This window comes from Vulpes lagopus, chromosome 10, assembly GCF_018345385.1.
Source record: "Vulpes lagopus strain Blue_001 chromosome 10, ASM1834538v1, whole genome shotgun sequence".
Lineage (NCBI taxonomy): Eukaryota > Metazoa > Chordata > Mammalia > Carnivora > Canidae > Vulpes > Vulpes lagopus.
Window position 1 is genome coordinate 102,036,127 of NC_054833.1, and position 25,415 is coordinate 102,061,541.

General features: G+C 57.0%; 1 protein-coding gene across 4 annotated transcripts in view; it reads left to right on the plus strand.

Moving 5' to 3' along the window:
* The window catches only part of BCAR1 (BCAR1 scaffold protein, Cas family member), a 36,061-nt gene that overhangs the window by 4,718 nt on the left and 5,928 nt on the right, over positions 1-25,415 (plus strand). The window contains exons 1-4 of one of the 4 annotated variants that reach the window (XM_041770693.1): positions 8,697-8,981; positions 17,958-18,569; positions 24,367-24,528; positions 24,697-24,813. In XM_041770693.1, coding sequence (XP_041626627.1) covers positions 8,862-8,981; positions 17,958-18,569; positions 24,367-24,528; positions 24,697-24,813 — 1,011 coding nt within the window. In that variant the 5' untranslated portion in view covers positions 8,697-8,861. Of the gene's footprint in view, positions 1-8,696; positions 8,982-9,532; positions 9,823-17,957; positions 18,570-24,366; positions 24,529-24,696; positions 24,814-25,415 lie in introns of those variants that run through there. The other 3 variants (XM_041770695.1, XM_041770696.1, XM_041770694.1) reach the window with 3 other exon arrangements.

The following is a 25,415-nucleotide window of genomic DNA, read 5'->3' on the forward strand; positions in this document are numbered from 1 at the left end:
CAGGTGGATGCCCTGCCCTGAGTGCCCCCAGGAGAGGGCACAGAGCTGCAGGCAGCGGAAGCCGCTGGGGCTCTGTAGGTCTGTCCTCAGGTGTGATCTGCAGCAGCCTGTTTGGGAAGGGATTAGCCCCTCTGCCAGAAGGCGGCACTTTATTTTTATTTTTATTTTTTTATTTATGATAGTCACAGAGAGAGAGAGAGGCAGAGACATAGGCAGAGGGAGAAGCAGGCTCCATGCACCAGGAGCCCGACGTGGGATTTGATCCCGGGTCTCCAGGATTGCGCCCTGGGCCAAAGGCAGGCGCCAAACCGCTGCGCCACCCAGGGATCCCCAGAGAAGGCGGCACTTTAATGGGGGCTTGAACCTGTGGGTGAGGCAAGTGGACCCCGAGGGCAGCCCCCACCGAGCCCCCACTGCCAGGCTTGAGGCTGCATTTCCTAGGTCAGGGGTACCTGTGGCTCTGCCTCCCCCCCATGCCCTCCACGTCACTGGGTCACCTTTGCTTCCTGGCCTTTGACTCGGCCTTTGTCACAGTCACCTGCTTTGATTGCATCCGGGTCAAACCCCATTGTTTCTTTGGTTTACTCTTAGTCACTGTTGGCTGGGCCATTTTCTCTCTCCAAGAAAAAGTGGCTGGGAACAGCTCGGGGACTGTGGTAGAGGTGGTGTTGGATGCCTGCTGGGGCAGGATTGATGGTCACAAGTTGCAGCTCTAAAATTAATCCCTTCTTTAAAGGGGATTAGAGGCTGAGGGGGCTTTTCTTTAATCTAAATTTATTATTTAAACCCCTCCAAGTTCCAAGAAGGATTTGAAGCAGATTATAGTGAAAGACACAAATAGTCTGGGATCGTGAAAAGATCCAGAACTATGTAACGTATGGGGAAGTAGACATACATGACTTTAAGCTCCCTGACAGTCAGGGCAAAAAGGGTAACATGGTGGGTTTAGGATTGCAATAACTATTTTTGGTATTCCTAATCCCGTGTATTTTTTCCTCTGTGCTTTGTTTTATTTTTACCAGTTGAGACTCTTTTTGTTAAGAATATTTTACATGTATTGAAATAGACAGATGTTAGATGCGTTTTGACTAATGCAGACCCCATGTAACCATCAATCAAATCAAGATAATTAACATCTCCATCTTCTCAGAAAGTTTGAAAGCATCCCTCTTATAGTCAACAGTCCCCAACCCTCTGTAAGGTGGCCAACATTCTGGTTTCTTTCATCGTGGCTTAGTTTAGCCTGTTTTTGAGTTTTCTTTTTTCTTTTTTTTAAGATGGGAGGAGCAGGGAGAGAGAGAGAATCCCGAGCAGACTCTCCACTGAGCACAGAGCCCAAAAGGGCTCTGTCTCATGACCCTGAAACCATGACCTGAGCCGAAAACCAAGAGTTGGTCACTCACCTGGAGCCTCCCAGGTGCTCCTGTTCTTGAACTTTCTATAAGTGGAAGTATATAGCAATGTACTCTCTGAGGTCAGGCTTCTTTCATTCAGTATAACAGTTTTGAGATTTCCATCCATGTAGCGTGTTATCAAGAGTTCTTTGTTCACTGCTATGTTGAGTAGCGTTCCATTTATGAAAATGAAATTATATACTTATCCATTCTCTTGCTGATGGATATCTGTCTTTTTTTTTTTTTTTAAGATTTTATTTATTTATTCATGAGAGACAGAGAGAGAGGCAGAGACACAGGCAGAGGGAGGAGAAGCAGGCTCCATGCAGGGAGCCCAATGCGGGACTAGATCCCAGGAATCTGGGATCATGCCCTGAGCCAAAGGCAGATGGTCAACCACTGAGCCATCCAGGTGTCCCAGTCTCTGGTTTTTGTATACTGTGTATTTTTAGGTTCTGGAGCATTGGTATTGTTGCTGGTGTAATACCCTATTTCAGTATTTTATAAAACCCAATATCCAAGAGGGTTGTCTTGAGGCATGCCCAGAGAGTTGTCTGTATTACCAGATCCTGGATCTCCCAAAGTTACATCTTGTTCAGGAAGTGGTGTGTTCAGGAACCTTTCTGTTCAGCCCTCCTCAGGTATCTGGGGTTTGTTTTCCTTCTTTCTAGGCTCCTCAAGAGGTAAAGTATCTTAGGTTTTTGAGTCACTTGTGTTTATCCTGGGCCCCTGTCCATTCTGAGGTCCTGGCAGAGAGAGGCTTCTAGGAGAGTAGGAGGTAGGAGAAGATGGAGCCTTACCTGAGAGCTGCCCACGTCCTTTCACACTCTCAGGCCTGGATAGATTCCTGGGCTCACTCCTCTTTGTCCTAAGACATCCCCCTAGGCAGGCATTCCAGGCCACTCTGCTTCAGCTCTGGGGAGTCCCAGCCTGGTGGATACCCCACCACTCAAGGAATGGGGGAGTGATTGTTTGAGAACCCCTCCCTGCATCCAGGACACTGCACACCTCCTGCTCTATGCTTCACACTGAGAGAGTTGGCGAGCCTGTGCTAATTTTACGAATCTTTACTGTTATTTTTTTCTACAAAATGAGCCTTGGAGAAGATTCACACATCTGCTTAAATGCCACCTCCTCTGAGGGGACCCCCCCTTCAGCACCTTGTGTAAAATAGCCCCTGCCATCACCCTGCTGCCTGCTGCAGTCTCCTTCAGAGCCCTCATCCCCACAGATGGTCACTTGTTTATGCCACCTCACATACACCCCCCCAAAACACAGACCTGTTTTCATGGCAGCTGTATGCTGGCAGTGAGTAGGTGCTGAAGGAATGACCGTCACACTGTGCTGTGTTTAGCGAGAGACCCCATAACTAGCCACTTCCCACACAGCCATTCCCCCCAAGTGGGCTGATAGATATAGGGGCAACAGGGCTTCCCAGAGAGATTTTGCTCACATGTCTCAGAGGAGGTTTTGTTCCTCATGGTTCGGGGGCTCAGGGAAGCTCAGGGCACCTGAGCAGGGACTGGGAGAGTCGAGAGGGCTTTAGTGGAGTGCCCAAGGGAGTGCCCCCTGGTGCCAGGCCTGGTGGGGCTGGTTTGTGACCAGCAGGTACAGGGTTGTTCCACTGACACCAAGGTGCGTTTGTCCACTGTGCAATCTCCTGGCCTGGTGATGAGCAGGACTACTGGTGTCCTTATACTTAACAAGTGCGCCAACTGAGGCTCTGAAAGGTACGGTGATAGCTGAGGGTCCCACGCCAGCTGGAGTCAGTAATGGTCTCTGCTCTTGTCTCTGTAAGTTCCAGCTGGGTGAGGACTGGGGTGTGGGTATCCTGGGGCCCATGGAGCCTTTCTCTGTGGGCTGGAGCAGGGCAGGTGGGATGTCCCAACAGTACTCTCCAAGGAGGGAGAAGCAGTTGCGCTTTCCTGGAGGCTGCCTGCTGGAGCTCAGCTTTCTCTGTATCACTCCTTCCTTTCTGTGTATCCACTCTCACCCTGCTGCCCCCAGAACCCCTGGGTCCCCTCCTGTGACTGCACTGCCCCTCATGCCTCCCTCTGCCCACCTACCCCAGCCAAGTGGCTGGGCAGCATTGTTCTTTCTCTCCTGGGTCTCTGTGGGTGTGGGCACCTGTGCTCCTGCGGAAGTAGGCTTGGGGCGGGGGTGGGGGGGGTGACAGATGGCATTTGAAGTCATCCCCCTCCAACTGCCCTGATATGCTGGGGCTGGTTGCTATGGGGAGAGGCGAGAGCAGATGGCTTCTTGACCGCACCCTTGTCCCTCCGGGCCAGGCTGTCAGCCAGGGCCAGACAGCCACCAGCAGATAAGCTTTTTCTCTAGGGACAGGACTTCCTTTACCTTTCTTCATCCCCCACCTCCAGCCAGGACCCTGCTCCTCTCCCTCCCCTGCGGCCTCTTCTGCGTTCCTCCCCCAGGCAGTGTTGGGAGGGGGGCAGTGAGGATGCAGGTGGTGGTGCTCCTCTGACCAGCAGAGGGGGTGGAGTGCATCTAGGCCCTCATCGTCTTCTTACACACAGGAGGGGCCTGGTTGTTGGACCAAGCCTCTACCCACCTACCAGCACCTAGGGGGATTCCCCATGGGGAGAGCTGGTCTCAGAGGGAGATGGGGAAAGAGAGGTACAGAAGAGAAAGGGGACTTGGGCCACCAGGAGGCAGTGCCCTGGGGTGTGGCAGAGAGCCTCTGGGAAGCATTCCAGGGCCCAGCCACGTTGACTGGTCACCAGCTGCAGCCTGAGGCCTGCTGTGAGCAGAGCCCCTCTCTGAAGCAGGCACCTCCCTGCAGGTGCCTCTAGTGCTCTTTAATTTTCAAATTAGAAAAGCAACGAAGAGGGGATCCCTGGGTGGTTCAGTGGTTTGGCGCCTGCCTTTGGCCCAGGGCTCGATCCTGGAGTCCTGGGATCGAATCCCACTTGAGCTCCGGGCATGGAGCCTGCTTCTCCCTCCTCCTGTGTCTTTGCCTCTCTCTCTCTCTCTCTCTCTCTCTCTATCATAAATGAATGAATGAATGAATGAATGAATGAATGAATGAATGAATAAATAAATAAATAAATAAATAAATAAATAAAGCAGGTAGGGGAGGGAGCCACTAGAGGGGGGCCATTGCAATTGCTGGGACCCAGGCCTGGATCTGGGAGGCTAGTCAGTCCTCTGCCCTCACTTGCTGTGTGCCTGCACCTGGCAGTTCCACTCCCCCACCCCTGCACCCGGGGTGGGAGGTGCAAGAGGATGGCAAGCTCCAGGCTGATGGGCCCACCCACCTTTCCACAGTCAGATTCATCAAGGACAGATGAACTGCCCCACTGGTCACTCCGCCCTCAGAGAGGAGGGGAAAATGGGAAAGTTCTTTATGTCTGACAGCTCCAACATCACCCTAAGTACCGTTTGGGGTTATCTGGGTGCTTTTCTGTGGGGACACACCTGGGTAGCTGGGTTGGTGGGCTGCAATTGTAGCTCCTGGTGCTACAACTTCCTGGTGGTGTGACCTGGGCACAGCACATCCCCTCTCTGGGCCTCTGACAGCAGGTGTGCGGGGTGTCCGGCCTGTGTGCGGCAGTGGTTCTGGATGCAGCTGGACTCATCTCTTTTCTGGGCCATTCACAGGCTGTCTTCAGCTCTCAGGCTGGTTTTGAGCTTGCCAGTGTGAGCAGCCAGCCAAGGGGGAAGGCGGCAACAACCCATGGCCCTCCAGATGCATCATTTCTTCCTGTCCCTAGGGCTGGCAGGACTTACCTCCGGCCTCAGGAAATCCTTTCCTGCTGCCGCTCCCAGAGCTGGCCATCAGCTGACCCATCCAGCCACCCTCTCAGGCTGCTGGGAAAGGGGCTGCCTGCAGTCACACTGTGCAAGCCATTTTAGCCTGCACCTTTCACTTCGCGTTGTCGTAAGCATTTTCTTGAACAATTTTAGTCTTTGAAAGTGGCCACCTTAATAGCTGCACAATATCCGTTGAGAGGCTCAGGTTGCCTAACGAGTCCCCTATAGTTGGACCTTTGGGTTATGTCCCCCCACCTTTGTTTGCTGTTACAAATGCTGCAACAGACATTGCTGGGTCGAATGCAAGAATAGTTCTTTGTGCGATGGGTCTGGCCTAAAGAGTAAGACCCAGAAAACCTAGAGAGTGGGAGCTGGGTCCGGAGCTCTACTCCTTATTTAAGATCTGGGACCAATAGCAGCCCCCACCCCAGTGCACACTTTAATAGACAGATGGGAACCACTGTCCCCATGTGCTGGTCCCACCATGTTTCCTACTCAGGGCCCCAAGGGGAGGGGTTGGTGATATTCCCCTCTCCAGCATGTGAGCTGTGAGTTCTCAGCCTGGCAGGAGGTGCCAGATTGTCTCCAGCCAGCAGCACCCTCTCCACCTTCCCCAGGTTCATCCTCATCACCCCTACATTCCCCTGCACTCCGTGTCGGAGAGGTGATACTGGGCCCCAGTTCTGAACTCAGTTGTGTTTAGGGAGTGCTTGCGTCTCAGCTGCTTGTCCTTCGGGGTCTCTGAGCACAACACCTTCTTTGGCTTTCTGAGCCCTAGTGCCCCCCTGCTCCTTCATTCCCTTCCAGTCCTGTCCCAGAGCTGTGTAGCAAGCCCTTCGTCCCTTCTCTGGCCACCAGCTCTGATCCTTTTGTGGTAGGGAGCCTATGGGATGGGGAAGGGGTAGTAAACTGGGTCTCAACCTCTTCATCAGGAAAATGGGGCTAATTGTGAAGTCTGTTTTGCAGGATCGCTGTAGGCATACAATGAGCCTATGGTCATAGAGCCTTTGGTCCAGGGCCAGCATCTTGGCTGTCCAGGGGGCTGGGTCACTGTCAGAGCTTCTTGGCACCGAGGGTCTGCTTTCCCACACACCCCAGCTGGAGTCTGCCCTGCCCCTCCCCCACCCATCTACCTGCAGGCCTGGGAGAGGGCATTCCTCTCCTCTTCCAGTTACTCCCCTTCCATCACAGTGGGGCAAAGATCCCAGGGCCTTGATTACAAAGCGGAAATGCCATTCTGGGAGGCACAGGCTTGGGGAGTGGGAGGGAGTTTAAGTGGAAAAGGAGCAAATTTTTGAAATGCCTCTGCCAGAGCTGGGTTCCCCTCCCCCGCCTGCCCGCCTCCAGCAGCAGCCCCGCCCCCGGCACTGCTTTAATCCAGAGCCAGAGTCGGGAGGGTCTCCGGTTCCCTTGGTCCCAGCCAGCCGCCTCCTCTCGCCCAAGGCCAGCCAGGGTGGAGTAGGGCCAGCACGCTGAGGGCCAGGCCTTTGCGTCCCTGCCCACCCCTGCAGAGACCTGCAAGCAGGCTTCTTCCTGGCTGTGAGGCCGGGTCTCTCCTCCTCTCCCCACAGGAGTGGAGACCCCGGAAAACCCAAGGACTCCCTCTAGCATCCAGCACAAATTCTCAGGCATGGTCCAGCCAGTTCCCATCTGCTTCCTGGGAACCTTGGGTGCTAGCTGGGCTGAGGACAGGTCAGGGTTTTGGAGGGGTTGGGCCCACAGCTCCATGCCTGACTTTGGGGCAGAGCACTGGGAACAGCAGGAGGGGATGCCCGAGGTAGTATTTCCCTGACAGCTGGCTCCTCTCGTGGGGGAGTAGGCAGCTTGAATGACAAGGGGGCCAGTCTTGGGGAGGGCATAGGGTGGCAGCTGGTTGCCCCATTCCTTCTGGGTCATGAGTCCCACTGCTCCTTACTCCCCGCAGGCCATGAGTTCTGCCCACGTTCCCTGTGAAGTTTTGAGGAAATGGAGATGTGTAGGTCCCCCCATACCCAGTTTTTCTGGAGGGGAGAACAAGGAATCTTATTGTCTTTAAGATTTTATTTTTAAGAATCTCTGCACCCATTATGGGGCTCAGACTCACAGCCTTGAGGTGAAGAGTTGCCTGCTCTACTGACTGAGCCAGCCAGGTGCCCCAAGGAATGTGATTTTTTAACAAGCTGTCTGGGGGCCCTAGCCCAATCCCTTCCTTTTACAAATGGGAGAGGACTGAGGTGGCACACCTGGCCACCTGAGTCACCTGAGCTCTGGGTTTCGGGTATGTGTTTCAGGTGTAAGGGCAGCTGTGAGTCCATCTTGGGCTTGTATATAGGCCATGCCTGAGGGTTCCCTGCAGGGCAAAGCCAGGTCTGCCCCCACTGCATCCCTGCCATTGTGGTGTGTGTAAGCTCAGCAAGTGGTCCAGCTTGACAACTGGAGACTCTGGAGATAAGGCACTGAACTGCCTGGTTCTGGAGCAGGTTCTATCCTAGACATCCCTGCTGACTGTTGTGCAACCCTGGACACGCTCTGGGACTCTGGCATCCCCGACTGTGCTGTGTGGGGTAGTGGTCGCTGACCTGCAGCGTCAAGAGGGAGAACCAAGGTGCTCTCTGCTTGGTTTCCCTGTGGTGGTTCTTCCTTCCCTCTCATTCCTGGCAACATCTCCCCCTCCCACCATGTTGTTGGCAAGGGGGTTAGGCCTGGACAGCACTGACTGAGGGATTAGGGTGGGAGCAGAGCTCCTAGGCCAGAACTGGGGCTGGGGGGGGACCCTTCGGGGTGGCTGGGTTCAATTGGGTGGAGCAGGTGGGAGATGGTGAGCCCTTGACTACGGGGTAGACCGGAGCCTCAGGCACATCTGGTGGAACTGGATAAGCCCTGTGGCTCTGTGCCTCTTGAATTAGGGGACCCGTTGGGAGTTCTCCGCCTCCCTGCCTTGAGTCTTCCTTTCCTGGGGCTCTTACAGGGTAGGCCTGACAGAGAGGGTGAGGTGGACATTATTAGTTTTCTGCCAGCTGGGGTATGCCCCTTCCCTGGTACTTCTAGATTCAGATCGGAGTCTGAGACTTGCGTAACGCCAGGGTCTGGTGGGTGGTGAAGGCAGAAGTCGACTGACTTGAGGCTGGCTTTTGGGGGGCTAACTGGGGGGGTTATCCCCACAGTCTTCCCAGAGGAGGGGGCCTTGGCTTAGTCCTTGAGGAGGGACACGTTCCTGCCCTGGATGGCGGGCGGAGAATGTGCATTTGGAGAAAAGGTGACATCCCCGTGCTAGCCTCGAAGGAGCGGGTGCGGGGCGTTGGGAGCGGTCCCGCTGGGTGGCGCGCGCCCGCGCCCCCGGAGCCGACCGGCGGCTCATTTGCATGGGGAGCCGCGGTGGCCAATGGGCGCGCGCAGCCGGGCATGCTGGGAGCCGGGCTGGGAGCCGGGCTGGGAGCCGGGCTGGGGCGGCGGGGCGGGGCGGGGCGGAGGGGAGGGGCGGGGCGGGGCGGGGCGGAGGGGAGGGGCGGGGCGGGGGCGGGCCCAGGGGCGGGGCGAGGGGCCGCGCTTCTCCGGGCGGCGGCGGCGGCGGCGGCGGCGGCGGCAAGCGTGGTGACCGAGCCGCCCGACCAGACCGGGACCGCCCCGCAGCCGCCGCCGCAGCCGCCCGCGGCCTTCCCGGGCGCCCGCAGCTCGGTGTGCGCCCCTGCGGGAGGCGGGGCCCGGCCGCCGGACGCGATGAACTACCTGGTGAGTGCGGCGGACTCGGCCGGGGCCGCAGCGGAGTCCGTGCGCCGCCGACCGGCCTCCCGGCGACCGCCCTGCCTGCGCCCGGGGCGGTCCCCAGCGAGGAGTCCAGTGAGTGGCATTTCCTGCCGGACCTGCGGGTCCTGGGAACCGCTGGCCGCTGCGGCCTCGGCGGGGCCGGCCAGGCGGGCTCCGAGGCCCTGGAAGCCCTCTCCCGCGTGGCGGGGCGCCCGGGGGCAGGGCTGCGAGGATCCCGGGGCCGTGCGCCCACGGGGCGGTGGGGAGGGCGGGACCCAGGGCCGCTGGCCGGCAGGAGAGTTCCTGGATCCGGGAAAGTTGCTGGCGGGCGTCCCGCTCTCCCCCTGCCGGCCACCGCCTGCCGGGTGACCTTGGGCCTGCGAGACCCGCCTCCCGCCTCAGTTTCCTCCGCTACGGGGACAGGTCCGAGATTTCCTTGGACCGTGAACTTCCAGGAGGCGCGGATTTCCGGGAAGTGGGGTGGCGGTCCATCCCTGTCCGTCTGCTGTTCTGGAGTGGGGAGCTGCCCCCTCCCCGCCCCCAGGCTAGCGGATGAGCGAGCAAGTGTGTGGCGACCGAGGAGGTGTTGGTGCTGGCGGACAGCCAGTCCTGGGTCAGTTAATGATTCACCCTCCGGCCTGTCGGTGCTGGATTCCAGGCCTGGGGGCAGGCACTTCACCTTTACCTACCGTGGTTGCAAATACTGAGGTAGAAGCGGGATCCTGGCCGCGGATGTGCAGTGTGGCATGGTGACCCCAGGTCCCGGCGTTGGAGGGCCCGGTGCATGGAGCTGGAGGGGAAGCGAGGCTGCCATTTGGGTGTCCCCCAGAGCTCCCAGCCCCTCGCTGCTACCTGAGGCACAGCCCAGAGCAGTACTGAAGGAGTCGGAGAAGTTGAGGTTTGCTGAGGGCTGGGATGCTTGTGGACCGTGGAGGTTAGTGCCTGGGGAGATTTTGGGGTCTTGGATCCCAGACTGGGGGTAGCGGTTCATTGGTCAGTCTTGAGGACATGGAGTTTCTTTTTTCCTTATCCCTACCATGAGGGTCCAGGCTGGGAGGCACTCTTCTGGTTTGCTGTGACTTCTCTGCAGATTTCAGCCAGGCTGGGACATGTTCCTCATCCTTCTGGGCCCGGAGACCCATCCTCCTGTGTCCCATATCCTTTCCCAGGTGGAGAGCTGATGATGTGGGGTCCCGGGGTGGCAGGGATGATGGGGTTGGAAGAACAGGTGTGTGCTGGGAGTTGCTGCTGGCATGCCGTCCTGGCAGCAGCACCCACTACCCGCTTGCTCTGGGCAAGGAAGGGACTCTGTGGGAACTGGTGGAGGCCGGGCAGCCCCAGGTTCTGCTGGGACAGTTACCTTTGGTTCTAGGAGGGGAGCTGGAGCCTCTGGCCATTACAGTTTGTGCTGAGCCAGAGTGCGAGTGCTGTGGGCTGCTAGGACCGTTTCCTTGGGCCTAAACAGGGGATTGAAGCAAGGTCAGCGCCACTAGGGCATCCCTAGTGGGAAAAGCCCAAGACAGCTGCTTTCCTTGTTATACAGATGGGGAGACTGACTGAGGCACAGATTGGATTTAGAACTTGGTCTCCCGGTATGCCCCATGCTCTGCCTCACATGTGCTCTACCGCCCCCTCCTTTGGATTGGGGGTGCTCTGGTCCTTAGGGTGCTGCCATGCTCTACTGGCCACCATCTTGGTGGGGTCCTTCTGGCATCCGTTGTCTAGGCGTTCCTACCGCCCTTTTCTCTTGGGCCTGAAAACTCCCTCCCCTGCCTCCCAGGAGCCCACAGCCAGTGGGGGCAGCCAGAAGCAGAGGCCAGGTGTGCTCCCCAGGAGGCTTCTAGAGGGGTGAGGGACAGTGTTGGAGTCACACTTGGAGAACAAGGTGCAGGGTCAGGGGAATAGGGATTGTTCTCCAGCAAAGACACAGGCCAAGATCCTCTTTCTCTGGACCCTCCAAATAAGGGGCTGAAGGGTGGACTCCCTTCAAGGGAGGGTATGGGGCTGGGCCCTCTAGCGCTGGAGAGGCCCTGGCTCTGCTATCTTGCTGCCCTGATTCCCTTTTACTTCTAAGGGGTGAAGTTCTGGCCTGGAGTGAAAGGAGTTCAAACAGTGGAGGGGCAGGGCCCCATTGCAGACCCTCATCTCCACAGTGCATCCCAGAAATCAGGGGTTTGGTACTTTTATCTGAGCGAGAACCCCACTATTGTGCCTTTTGTCCCCCTCCATTCCTGCTCAGGTGGATGGTGCTGCTATAAGGGTTACCGCAAGTTATCATTTAGGACTAGAGAGTAGCAGAGCTGCAGGGGGCTTTGGACATCAAGGTGGAGAAAATGGGGTCTTAGGAGTGAGATCCCTCCTGTCCCCCCTGAAGCCATTCCTCCTGCCTCTTTCCCTCCATGATGACATATCTGGGGCTGGGTTACCCCTGAAGTGTTACCCTGAAGTCTCATGATGCTGAGCCCGCTCCAAGAGACCAGCCAGCCCACTCAAGAATCCTGAGTCCTCCCCACAAGGCCCCAGGGACAGAGAAGGAGAGTAATGAGTAATCAAGTGCAGGTCTGGGTTCTAACAGCCTGGGGCATTTCCCTGGGCTGGGTGGCAATGGTGAGAGTTCTAGAGGGTTGCTTGTTCTCACCAGCTGTGGGGTGCTAGGGGCCCATGTCTGCCTAGTCTCCCAGGGACAGTGTCTGGGATGCCCTGCAAGGGTGGGAGCAGGGTCCTGCTTCTGACTCAAAGCTGGCCCGGGACACAGAAGCAACTGCTGTGGCCGCTGCAAATGAGACTAGGCCACAGCTCCTGTTTGCGTGAGGGAGTGGCCTCTAGGAGGGGAGAGCCACTGGCAGTGGCCACTATGGACGTGGTTTTTAGTCCTTCATTCAACAGATCTGCCGCTTAGGTGCTGAGTGTCAGACAGGGCCGAGGACCTGCGCACAGTCCCAGCCATGTCCGCTGAGCCTCCAGCACTTCTGAGATGGGTAGGGCAGGAGCTATGCTCCCCCTGGGACAGCTCTGGAATAGGGGCTTGCCCATGGTTTTGCTCTTTGGACTTGAGCCCAGACCCTGGCTACTAATTGTTCCTGGGGGTGTTAGGAGAATGCTGATAAGGCTGGCTGGGATGGAGTCTCATCAAGGATGAGGGCGTGGGGACTTGTGGGAAGGGAAGAGACTGTCCTCAGAGTGGGAGGGGATGGTCAGGACCCTGACTGGTGGCCCCCTGGCTGCTGCCTTTCCAGGGGGATTCCTGGGGCACCAGTGAGTAGAGGTTGTGGACGTGGACTACCATTCAACACATGTATTGGGCCTGTGTCCATTAGCTACTAGGGGCTTCTTGGGACAAGCAAACAGTATACCCCAGAAATAATCTTGGCCCGAGTGTGAGATGATTCTGGGCATGAAGGAAACTAGTGTTTCCCGAGTGACTACAATGTGTGAAGCTCTGTTTGGGGCGTGTGTGTGTGTGTGTGTGTGTGTGTATATTGGGGCTGAGCGACACAGAGAGAGAAAAGGCCTGTCAGGTTTCCACTCCTGGCTTCCAAGAACCTAAGCATCACCCCGGGAGCCATCTACTCTGCTTTATCATAGAGCCCAGATCTGCCTCTGCTGCTTCCTAACTCTGTCCCTAGCAGGTCATGTAACTGTTGTGCACCTCATGCACCTCAGTTTCCCTGTCTATAAGGTGGAGGTAATCACAGTGTCTCCTAAGGTTGAAAGGGATGACCGAAGTATACAGAAGAGCTTGCTCCTATGGAGCTCGTAATTATTGCTGTTACTGTGAACCTGTCAGACATGTCCGTCCCCACTGGTCCCAGTTGCCAGGTCATGCCTTCCCAAGGAGTCAGGGTTTGGGGGTACCCATACAGTTATCCAGTGTTCCCCAAGGCAGAGACTCGCATAGCCATCAGATGGCTGCAGTCCTCCAGATGTGCCCACCTGTGGCCAAGGCCCAGCTACTCTGTGTCTGAGAGCCCACCTGGCCCTGGGGGTCTGGTGCCCACGGGGCCCTAGGACACAATGAGAGCTATTCTAAGAGCCAGGCCGGGCCTGTGGGGCAGCCCTGTTGGCTCCATTTGCAACAACCAGGGTGTTGTTCTGAGTGGGCCTGGCTGGCAGGCCACTGCCTGGGGAGTGTTGGCATCAGGCTGAGGGTTCTCTTCTCCCCCTCCCTCTGGGGTGAGTGAGCCGCAGATGGTCTTCCTGGCTGCTCCCAGGGAGGCTAGGATACCATCTTCTGCAAGGGGGCCTTCTACCTAAGCCCGCCCATTCAGGGCCAGGCTCCATGCATGCGTGCCTAAGGGTTCCATGCTAAAGAACACAGCCCCTCCCCCCATACCCCCAGGTACTCCCCCATGGGTACCTGGGTCAGAGGGCACAAAGTAGGCAGTAACAAGATGCTTTGGTCACTTTGAGTTAGGGACAATGGGGAATGCATGCCCAAGGAGGGGCATGGTCACCTACCTGGTGGAGTGACCCCTGAACGTATTCTGGAGGAATGGGACACAGTGGAAGGTTTCTTCAAAGCAGGAATGAGGTTGGCCAGAGACTTGGGGGTAAGTCAGGCAGCACTCTCTGTGGTCCCTTGGACACAGATGTCTGGCAGCGTCTGCCCAGACCATGATGGCACCCTGACAGTGTGCCCCTTTGGAGGTCACAGCTATGCCTTGTTACAGGGTGGGTGGAGGCACCCGATTGGCCCAAGCTCTGGGGACTGGCTCCTCTTCCATGCAGGAGCAAGACACTGGGTCATGGGGAGTGTGTCTACGGCAGAAATGTTCAGGGGCTATAGGCTTTGCCCTGGCTGGGCTTACCTGCCATGGGGTGCCACCATCTGATGACATTTACTGAGCTCTCCTGCATTGTCTCCAGCCTGCCTGCCACTCTGGGGCCACAACCCTGTCTTCCTCCAGCCTCTTCCTCCTCCAGTACCTTGGCTCATGTCCATCCTCTGGCTGTGTGCTCTTCCTTAGCTGGTGTCATTGTGCCTGGTTTTCATTCTTCCTGAGTCATCTGAAGTGTTACTTCCTCGGGGAGGTCATCTCTGACCACCCTATATGCAGTGGTCCTGTCCCACATTATTATAGGTGCCTGTTTTCCCCTGTGCCCTAACAAATTGTTCGGTGTTTGCTCCACTGGAATGGAAACCCCATGCAGACATGGACAAGCTAGGCCTGCACCATCTAGTGGAGCCTGGCCCAGCACCTGGCAGAGAGCAGGAGCTATGCACATCTTTTGTTGGCCAAAAGAACAATCCTCTGAAAGCAGGACTGTCGTCTTAGCACAGGGGATCTGGGTATTCAAAGAGGCTAAGGGACTTGCCCAGAGTCACCCAGCAGTGGAGGGAGAGCCAGACCCAGGTCTGGTTTTAGCTGCTGCTGAGTGACTGGGAAGAAGGAAGAAGGATCAGGGAGTAACGTGTCTCAGTAACAGCTGGGGAGGCTTAGAGGCCCAAAGCTGGGGTGCTCGTCAGCTGGAGCGCTCCGGCACCAGCAGGGCCTGTGGAGAGCCTGCCTCTGGAGCTCTGGGCGGGGGCCCCAGCTGATGCAGACAGAGCAGCTCCTGGTGCCAGGCACTCTGTGCCACGTGCCCAGCCCAAGAGGTGCTTCCCAGCCTGGCTCCAGCCGCCCCAGACTATACAGTTGCAGCCGTTGTTGGCCTTGACTGCTCCGTGAGCTCACACCAAGGGGGTGGGGGCTGGCCACCCTGGGTGCAGGAGGCCCCAGGGGCTCTCGTGGGTGTGGGCAGACCCTCCCCCTCCTTCCCTGTTCCCTACTGGACCTTGCCCTCTGCAAGCCTCCCAGCTTCCCTGAGCACCCAGCCCCTCTGCCAGCCCTCCCTGGGCTGTCCTCCTGAGAGGTGAGGGGCCTCTGAGGGGCAGTCCCCTCTGTCTGCACCCCGCCCCCCTCTGACTGGGCTTGGAGGGGGATTTTCCTGTGACTCACTCTGCTGGCACTTCCTGTGGTCACCAGGGCAGGGGCTGGGGGGACCCAGTGGGGTCACAGGGGGAGGGTGGGCCGGGTGTCCCGCCCCCTGACGGGATGTGATTCCCTGAGGCAGGCTGCAGACCATATTTGGGAAACTTGCTTTCCGTGCAGGCAGCTTGGGGATGGGGCCCGTTGGGGGGGGGGGGGGCATGGGCTGCAGGACAGCGGGACAGCCCCTGCCCCTGCCTGCTTCTCCTTGGGCTATGGCCTCTAGACCTGCCTCAGCCTCCTCTGCCCCATTGTGCCTTGGAGCCTAAGGAGGTAGTCCACTGTCCTTTTTCAGAATGTATATTTTTCAAACCCCAAGCCAAGAAGTGCTCATTAAATACAAACTGAGAAATTCTGAAAAACAGGAAGAGAAAGCATCCTCCATTCACAACCGCTATTCTTACCCTCTCCTCAGTTTGTTTAAGTTCATGTGACATCTTATTGAGGCATGGTCAATGCTTTGGTGCGTGTATAAGCATCGTAGTCATGAGGTGGGCAGTGTTGCAGAAGCAGCAGTTCTGAGGGCCTTCGCCCTGGTGCTCACCATGGTGCTGGGGCGATCCTGCCTTCCCTGTGTAGCTGCCCACCTGGGCTGGCTTCTCCCCTGACCTGGCCTCTCTTGCTTCCCCAGCTGATCCCCATTTTTCCCCACCCTGGGAGGCCAGAGCAGCCCTGGCGTCCTCCCAACTGGTGCCTCCTTCCCTCCTGCCCTCTTCTGGGACCCTCTGGGACATCTCTGGGTCCAGCCTCATCCTTGCACTCACACCCGCAGAGCAGTACAACAGACTCCGTGGCCGGGAACACAGGGGCCAGTGAGGTTCTGGACCTACTAGCCTGGTGTCTACCAGTGCTGGGGTCCTCCCGCCTCTGTCCCACTGTCTCCCCCAAGGCCCTCCCCAGGTCTCACGCAGGCCACTTAGCAAGGCCTCTCCATGCCAGGGCCACATGGAGCTCCTGTCCCTGCTCTGGGAGGGTTTGCTGAGTAAAAGAGCCCCGTCCAAGAAGCAGGCACTGGGAGAATTACCAGGAGAGTGCCAGGGTAAGAAGTAGGGCTGGGGGAAGGGTACTGCTCTACTTTGGCCATCCACTGTCTGTAATGAGATTCCTTTCTCGTTTTGCTGTATTTTTCTCATTGATTCCTTTGGTGCGTGTCTGTTCCTTTTCCAGAAGCACCCATGCTGGTGACGTGTGTCTAGTGTCTGTCCTTGGGTCAACGTCTGGAAAATACTTAGAGTTGTTTTGTAGACATTTATGATGTTTACAGAAGGGGCTCTGGGCAATAGATGGTCTGCTTGCTGTTCTTTTTTTTTTTTTTTTTTTAATTTTTTTTTATTTATTTATTATAGTCACACACAGAGAGAGAGAGAGAGAGAGAGAGAGAGGCAGAGACATAGGCAGAGGGAGAAGCAGGCTCCATGCACCGGGAGCCCGACGTGGGATTCGATCCCGGGTCTCCAGGATCGCGCCCTGGGTCAAAGGCAGGCGCCAAACCCTGCGCCACCCAGGGATCCCTCTGCTTGCTGTTCTAACTCGGGGGGCGTGGCCGACCTTCCTCACCAGATGCCCACCTGGGCGCCTGCTTGGGGTGCGGAGCCCCAGAGAAGAGAGCAGGATCGCGGGGGTCCTGATTGCATATGGGCCCCAATCTGCTTCGTAGTGGCCTTGGCCAGTCTTTTTCCCCTTCAGAGAACTTGCTGCTCATGTTCTGTTGGTTTTCTCCATGTCTTGTCTTTGCCTTGCTGGTTTGTAGAATGCTCCAGATTCTGGATTCATCCCTCTCTTGTCATTGGTGACCTGTTACCGTGTCAGCTTTGTGTTCTCTCCTATCCAGTAGAAACCATTCCGCTTTGGTGAGGTTGAAATCTGTCTGTCACTGTTGTTAACCTTATGTTGTGTGCTTTACGGTCTTTGTTTTTAGAGTTGTGTTTTATAACTTTTTTGCACTATGGGGTCACAAAGGTATTCTCCCCAATATTTTCTTTTGTTAGAGCTAGAGTTTTATCTTTCACACCTGGGTCTTTAATTGTCCTTTGTTTATGACATGAGGCAACTGTGGGGATTGATTTTTCTTCTTACAGTGAGTGAGTTTTCTAGCACCATCCATGAAGCAGCCCTGGGCTCCCACGCTGCTGTGTGGTAGCGCCTGTGGTGTCCGATGGGCTCCTGTAGTGTGGGGCGTCTGTGAGCCCTGTCCTGGGCACTGGTCCCACTCATCCACGGTCCTGGCACATCCTCACAGCCTGAAAAGAGTGTGTCAGGCTGACCTGCTTATAGATGGACCTCTATTTCTCCATTTATTCTAGAAGGATTCTTTTTCTTTGGTCAAATTCCTTTAAAAAAAAAATTCTGCTGGCATTTCTGTTATAATTGTAACTTACTAAGTAAGCTTGGGCAAATTGGCCTTTTATAGTGCTTAGTCATCCTATGGTGAATTTGGTACATTTTCTCCTTTATTCAGGTTTTCCCTTGAGCCGTCTGGCAGAACGTACACATTTTTTGCTCTGAGGTCTCCTGTTGTCTTTGCTTGATTAATTCCTGGGTAGCTAGTAGCTTGTTGTTGTTGTGTGGGCTTTTCTGTACTTCTTTCTCATCCGTTACTGGTTCTGGTTTATTGGAATTATTACGTAGATGATCATATGGTCTGCAGATGATGACCACTTTGTCCCTGTATGTCCCCTCCCTACGCTCTCGTTTTTTCCTCTCGGTTGGCAGGGCAGCAGGACTGTAGAGTTGGAGCAGCAAGGGTGTGCATCCTGTTTTCTTCCCAGAATGTGCTGGTCATGATTTTCATTATTGCTGTCCTCCCCAGTGTTGGTCTGGGCTGTAGCGTGACTTTAGAGTGGTTTCCAAGAGTATGTTGAGTGTCATCCCTGGAGTGTAGGTGGTGGCTGCAGTTGAGGATTTTTGAGGTACTGTCCAGGCTTACTTGAAAACTGCCATGATCAGCTGGGCCTCTCTGCCAGCAGCAGAGGGGGCAGAGGTTCCAGGATCTCCTCAAGCCTTTCCTTAGTGCCAAGAAGAGTTACCTTGGGTGGCAGTTGGGCAGCCCGCCAAGCCCCTGGCACACATCCTCATGCCTACCTGTGTCCTCTCTCCCCAGAATGTGCTGGCCAAAGCCCTCTATGACAACGTGGCTGAGTCCCCGGATGAGCTCTCCTTCCGCAAGGGTGACATCATGACAGTGCTGGAGCGGGACACACAGGGCCTGGATGGCTGGTGGCTCTGCTCACTGCATGGGCGCCAAGGCATTGTGCCTGGGAACCGCCTTAAGATCCTGGTGGGCATGCATGACAAGAAGCCAGCAGGACCCGGACCCGGCCCACCTGTCACCTCGGCCCAGCCCCAGCCTGGCCTCCACGCCCCAGGTGCCCAGTACACACCCATGCTTCCTGCCACATACCAGCCCCAACCAGATAGTGTCTACCTGGTACCCACCCCCAGCAAGACTCAGCAAGGCCTCTACCAAGCCCCTGGGCCCAGCTCGCAGTTCCAGTCTCCCCCAGCCAAGCAGACATCTACATTCTCGAAGCAGATGCCCCATCACCCTTTTCCCAACCCAGCTCCGGACCTTTACCAGGTGCCCCCAGGGCCTGGCAGCCCTGCCCAGGACATTTACCAGGTGCCGCCTTCTGCTGGAATAGGGCATGACATCTACCAGGTGCCCCCATCTATGGACGCACGCAGTTGGGAGGGGACGAAGCCACCAGCAAAGGTAAGGCTGCCCTGTCATGACTGGGCAATCAATCCCCTGGCGAGTTTTGCCCAGGCCCTGGTTTCTGGGTCCAGCCAAGCGCCCTTGGGGTCTCCAGGGCTCCAGCCACAGCTGCATGTTTGGTCTGGGGCCAAGATGGGAGGTGAGTGTTTGGGGAATATGTTGTCTGTCTACTGAAGATGCACAGGCAGCCCACAGAGAAGACATCCAAGCTGGCCTTGGACCTTGAGGTGGCCTTCCGCAGACGGACCCCAATGGGAAGCTGTCCCCAGCAAAGATGCAATCTGACAGAAGCCCAGAAGTCTGGAAGGGGTGGTAGGCAGGACTTGGCCGATGAAGCCTAAGCAGTAGGCTGGGGACCAACCCCCCAGAGTAGGGGGCACTGGTGCTCCTGAAGACCAGATACCTGCCTGCGGGTGGAAGGTTTTGAGTTGAAGTGACTTGGCCAATCCATGTTCTGGTGAAGTCATTCTGCCCATGGAGTGCAGGATCCTGGGCCTGGTGGGGGTGGGAAGAGGCACCCAGGAGTGGGGAGGTAACTAGGGGCAGTACTGGAAGGGGGGAGCTCAGGATAACGGTTAGGCAAGAATGGCTGAAAATCCATGGGAGTAGATCACGTTAGAGACTTTTCTCTCCCGTATGTCACGGTTTATATATGAGTGCTATAGGGCTGACGGAGCACCTCCGTGAGCGTCAGGGGCCACACAACAGTCCAGATTGTTACTCCATCCCGCTCAGCACAGAGCTTGCACGTCATGGGCCAGGATGGTTGCCTCCTGAGAGGTCAGCAACCTTGTGCCCAGGGGTTCCCATGAGTCCTCTGGGTGTGTGTTGGCTCCTAGGATGGGCACAGAGCATATCTTCGGGCATTCCTGGCTCCACGGGCACCCAGCCCTTCTCTTCTGGCCATGTCAGTGGGCCGGCAGAGTGACCTGTTTGTGATAATGCCTGGACCATGGGCAGAGGTGGGATGGCCAGAGTGGGGCCTCTCAGGTCACCTTGTGGGCTGTTGCCAGGAGAGCCTGGGCTGGGGGACACGGCCCCAAAGGTAGCACCCTCAGCTCCGCATAGGCCTGCCTGGGCACCCCACCCCTAAGTCCATCTGCCTGTGGGGAGGAGGCGGACTGAAGGCCCTGCTCCATGGGCTGCTCTGGGCTGGGTCAGGAGCAACCTTTTTTCACCTTTGGCCTCTGTCTTTCCTTGGCCAAGTCCCTTGAAGACTTTGGGAGTCCCAGAAGCAGAGACATCCCACATACTTTTGAGAAACAGAGTTGCCACACCCAGTTCTTGTCTCCACCATGGCCGTTCCTCCATTGCAGCTCGCCTCGGAGGACCTTGAGAAACCCAGCTGCCAGCTCACCTCTCTGTAGAGAGGAGACCGCAGCAGGCAGCAAGCCCCAGAAGCCCTGGTGGGAGAGGGCAGGTGCTGGGCACGGTAGCAGGCCCGTAGAAGATGCTGCTGAACTCTGACAGTTGGCTCCCTGAGCCCCAGACCGGGCCTCATGTGTGTGCCGTGTCTATTCTAGAGCCGCCTGTGTCTGGAGAGAGTGGCCAAGTTCTCAGGACCTGTCAGGGCTGAGGTGGGAGCCTTACCCATTCCAGCTGGGCGGTAATCAGCAGTCAAGAGTGTTGCCCTGCCCCTGCCTGCAGGACGCCATTTGGCAGCCGGCACACCTGGCCAGAGGTCAGGCTGGCTGGCTGAGGGTGAGGCTCCCTGGACACCGGACACCGGGGTCATTACCTACCTGCTCCTTCAGCTGCCTAGCCAGAGACGTGCCAGGCAGGAGCATGCCATGCTGGACTGGAATAGCCCAGATGGGCCAATCCCAAGGTGGCTTTCAGGAGAGAAGCAGAGCCCTGCCAGGGAAACACCTGTCCTGTGAGGAGGTGGCAGGGAACAGTGCTTGGCTGGTGATCCTCCGGAGAGGCCATAGTCCATCTCCCTGTACACTCGTACTCAGACTCTCTCTCTCTCTCTCTCTCTCTCTCTCTCACACACACACAGACACACACACACACAGTATCCACACTTTGCATACCCCTCAGGGAGGCATGCCCTTTCCTCTTCCCACTTCCCTCCCTGCATCTTAACCGACAAGCTTGTCCTTCCAAGTGCTGGAAGCCCTGTGGGCCAGGAAGCGGTAGTGAGACCCAGGTGCTGGGTGGTGGACCCGAGCCCACATTTTGGCTGTGGGTTGTTTCCCTCCCAGGGGATGGGCTGGCACTCAGGTGACATCTGGGCTTAACTAGCTGGGCCCAGTGATAGGGCTGCTCAGAGCCTGTGTCCCCGAGGGCTCTGGCCTGGCTGGCGGCCCTGAAAGGAGAACCCTGTGTCCTGGGCTGGGTTGCCCTTCCGAGAAGCCTCGTTGCTCCTGGCCTGGGCAGCCTCTGGTAGCATCTGCTTTTAGGTTATGATCATGAGAGCAGTGATTATTTGTCGCAGAAAACACATAACGTGTGAAGAAGCCTGGAGAGGAGATGCCCCAATCAAGAGGTGATCACTGGGAATTTTGGCATGTTTTGTCTATAGCACGTTCTTTATTTGTCTTGCACCAATTTGTATGCAGACTTTTGCATTTTGGGATTGTAGCTCCCACAGATGTCAAAAGCATTTTCTTGGGTCCCTAAGGTGATTGTGATGGCCACCCCAGATTTTACTGTGTCACCCCCTTACCTTGCAGCAGGCTTCAGGCAGTTTCTCATCACATGGGTGTGGATTACAAACAGATGATAACTGTGCTTCTCTGCCCACGTTTCAAGGTTGTGCTTTTCATAAATCTTGGGCTCCCCCTCAGAAGTCTGGGAAACTGAGGCTCTTCGTTCAAGAGATCAGGTGGTGTGAGGAGGGACCCTGCCAGAACTGTGGGTGGGGTGAGGGGGCCCTATGATCCAGGAAGCCATAGGGGAGTGATGAGGTCAAATGCCAGGAGCCCGGATCCCTGGGTGGCGCAGTGGTTTACCGCCTGCCTTTGGCCCAGGGCATGATCCTGGAGACCCGGGATTGAATCCCACGTCGGGCTCCCGGTGCATGGAGCCTGCTTCTCCCTCTGCCTCGTCGGGCTCCCGGTGCATGGAGCCTGCTTCTCCCTCTGCCTGTGTCTCTGCCTCTGTGTGTGTGTGTGTGTGTGTGACTATCATAAATAAATAAAAATTAAAAAAAAACAACAACAAAAAACAAATGCCAGGAGCCTGGGGCAGAGTGGCCTGTACGGCTGGGAAAGAATTCAGTGTCACACCGCAGCTTTAGCACCTCTGGCCTGGGGTGTGGCTGTGGGACTTCTATGGCAGAAGCAGGTGGGCCCCCAGATGGAGGTGTTTTTGAGAGGTTCCTCTTGGGGGAGTGCCTCTGGGTCAGGGCCCACAGCTGTGCTGTGGCAGACACAGTTGAACTCAGTCCTGCTCCTGGGGAGCCCGGGAGCTTGGAAGGGGAGCCTTGTCCGGGACGTCCCTCACTCTGGGTGAGAGCTTAGATGGTCACCTCCTTGATCCTATAGCGCTCCATCAGTGCTCCAGAGAAAGAAGCCAAGGGTCCTGGGTGGGAGTGGGCATGCCAGAGCGGAAGCCGGCCTGGGTCACGTGGGGAGATGTCCACTTTGCAGAAGGGGGAGGCTGGTAGCTGAGCTGCCTGGAGGGTGACTGGGGGCCCAGCAGAATGCGGCAGGGGGGGGGCCTTTCCCGGTGGTTCTCTGGGCCTTCAGCTTGACTTCTCACCCCTGCTCTCTGCAGACCCTGCCCTGCCTGGGTCTCTCGTGTGTCTTTGTGAGGATTTGTGTGTTCTCTACACCGTTGACGTGTGTGAGGGGGCATGTGGGTCTTGGGTCAGGGGTTCTCTGTCTCCCCCTGGGCACTGGCTGTGTCACCCACCCCCGGGGCCCTTGGGGCCTGCTAATGGGGCCTCAGGTGCAGAGCAGGCCAGCCTGTGATTAGCGGGCTCAGCAGCTCTCTGGAGAGTGGGTTTCCCTAACAAGCATTTCCCCACTTACAGTTTTTTTCTAACGGAGAACATTTGCTGGCCAGCGCAGCTGCTTACTGTCACCAGCTCAGCTGCAGGAGTGGCAAGCTGCCGACAGCCTGGGCCTGGGGTCCGGCCCCAGAGGCCTTCTGCCTCTGCTCCCTACTCTCTCTGTCTTTGGGAGGCACTGTGGGGGCTCTGAGGGAGCAGGTCCATACCCCTCTTCATGGGGCTGGGTCCCCACCTGCCCTTTGGAGTCCGCAGGACCTGGAGACGCCTTGGGTCTCGCCTCAAAGCCCTGCTGACCTGCCACGTCCCGCTGGCCCCCGCCTGCCCCGCCTGTCCTGTTGTTGGCAGGTTCTAGCGTCTAAAAATAACTCTGGAGGAGACTCAAGTCTGGGGCTCAAGGAGGGAGATGAGTCTGAGGAGGGCCGCCAACTCCACTTGCAGACACTCTGGGGGTGGGGGACGGGGAGTACCCCATGGAGGCACTCGCCCCGGCAGCTAGCAGAGAGGCCAGGTCTGCTGTGCTGCCTGGGAGGTGGGCAGAAGATGTGTCGGCAGCAGCCGTGCCAGGCCTGGGGCTGGGCAGGAAAGTGCGGGTGCCTCCAGGGGCTGGGGTACTCTGCTGCTCCTAGTGCTTGCAGACATGCAGGACACACAGGCGTGCAGAGCTGGCTGGCAGTGCCTAGGGGACTAGGTGCAGGCACGAGATGCCAGGTTCTGGGGGCATCGAGCCCTGTTGCCCCCAGAGATGTGTGTGGGGAGGGCCTGAGTCAACTCTGTTCCAGACGTCCCTTTTGACTAGAGAACAAAAAAGCCTTTCTGTCCTGGAGTGCTGAGCAGGGAGCCTTGTGGGGGAGGCGTGCCCTGAGCTGGGTTAGACCCTGCCAGCCCCTCCCACTGGGCTGCAGGCTCCTGCAGGGCCGGGGTGCTTGCCGGGAAAGGAGAGGCCGGTGAGAAGGGCTTTCAGCAGCTTGCTGTCCTGGACGCCAGGCCTGGGAAGCCTACGAGAGAAGGGAATGTGCTGAGCCCTTCTCTGGGCCAGCATCCCCTAACTAAGGCCTTATCCTTTTTGGGTTAGTGGTGGTCTTGGCTGCCATGTGCGTGTGGTGTGCTGGGGAGCGTGGGGATGTTGGTTCTAGTCTTGGCCACTCCCTCACACCCACACTCAACTTTCCAGAATAGCCCAGGATCTGGCCCTGAGGTCTGGGAGAGTCTTTGGTGGCCCTGCCTTCAGGAGTGTCCCCAGGATGTGCTTGGTTGATGAGGAGGGTAGGGTACCACCTTCTGGAAGCCCCAGGCCCCAACTGTTGGGACCTTCTGCAGGCCATATCTAGTTCCAGCCTAAGGAGGGCACAGCCTGGCACTGTCATCTCTGTCCTAAAGCCAGGAGGTGACTGCTGGGTCCCGCAGTTGGGGAGGCCCCTTGCTGGGCAGCCTTTCTGAGGAGGGTGCAGTGTGGAGGTGTTGTCAGGCAGGGCCATCCCAGTCAGGGATGACCCTCTTTGTCAGTCCCCATGGACCCTCCTCTGCGACTCTCCAGCTCATCCAGGTATAGACCACTGCCATTTCCTGGCCAGAACCAGATGCCTGTAAGAAAACCCTGGGGGTTCTAGTGCACCCCAGACCCTGTATCACATTGAAGAAAGGGCAAGAATACAAAGGGATGAGAATATCCTTGCCTCTCCCTGGACTCAACGCCCACTCTTGGAAACAACCCCCCTTGTGTGCCTCGCCTACCTCCTGCGGGTATAGACTCTCCCCTGGGGATCTGATGGGTCCTGGAAGTTGGTGTCCAGGCTGGTGGTGACAGGTTGGTGACAGTTGGCTGTCTGCCCCCAGGTAGTGGTACCCACCCGTGTGGGGCAGGGATATGTGTTTGAGGCCTCCCAGCCAGAGCAGGACGAGTACGACATCCCACGCCACCTGCTAGCCCCGGGGCCACAGGACATCTACGACGTGCCCCCTGTTCGGGGGCTGCTTCCCAGCCAGTATGGCCAAGAGGTAGGTACTGGATCTAAGAGCTGGGGGTTTTTGGCCTGGCCCTGCTCAGGGAGCCGGGCTTTCTCTGCCCTGGGCAGGGTGGTCCTCGGGTTGGTACTGTGGGGTTCTGCTCTTCCTGTCCCCTCAGGTGGCCCTGGCACCTGTATCACTGCACCTTTTCTGCCTCAGGTATATGACACGCCCCCCATGGCCGTCAAGGGTCCTAATGGCCGGGATCCATCACTGGACGTGTATGACGTGCCCCCCAGTGTGGAGAAAGGCCTGCCATTGACTAACCACCATGCGGTGAGCATTTGGGATGCTGGGGCCTGATGTCTACACAGGCTTCAGGTTTGACTGAATGTGTGCTGTGGGGCGGGGACCCACGTCTCCAGGCCTGGTGGCAGCAAGAGACTGGATTGCAGGCACCAGCTGTGCCCCTTACTCTCTGTGACAGAAGTGGAAACTGAGTGGTCCTCTGAGCCTCAGCCTCATCTATAAAAGGCCTGTGGACCTTCTGTAGCAAGCTCTTGAGAGGATCACACAGGGTATTAGCCAGGAGGCTACCACAGAATTGATCATTCAAAGCAGGACACTTCTAAGAGTGAAAGGGGACCAGTCACTATGAGGGGGCACCAGGCTCAAACCAGGACTGTCCCAGGTGAACCAGGGTGTTGTCACCCTGAATAGAATACACAGATCAGCCAGGTTCCTGCCACAGAGTAGAGAATACGCAAGGGGTGATGACGGTGGTGGTGGCATGACAGCTCTCCTCTCACCAAGCGTTTGTAGTTGCACAGTGAATGAACTCGTGTCATCCTCACAACTAACCTGTGAGAGAGTTCTCCTGTCTTACAGCCGAGCAGATAGGCACAGAGAGGTGAGTCACCTGCCTTAAGTCACACAGC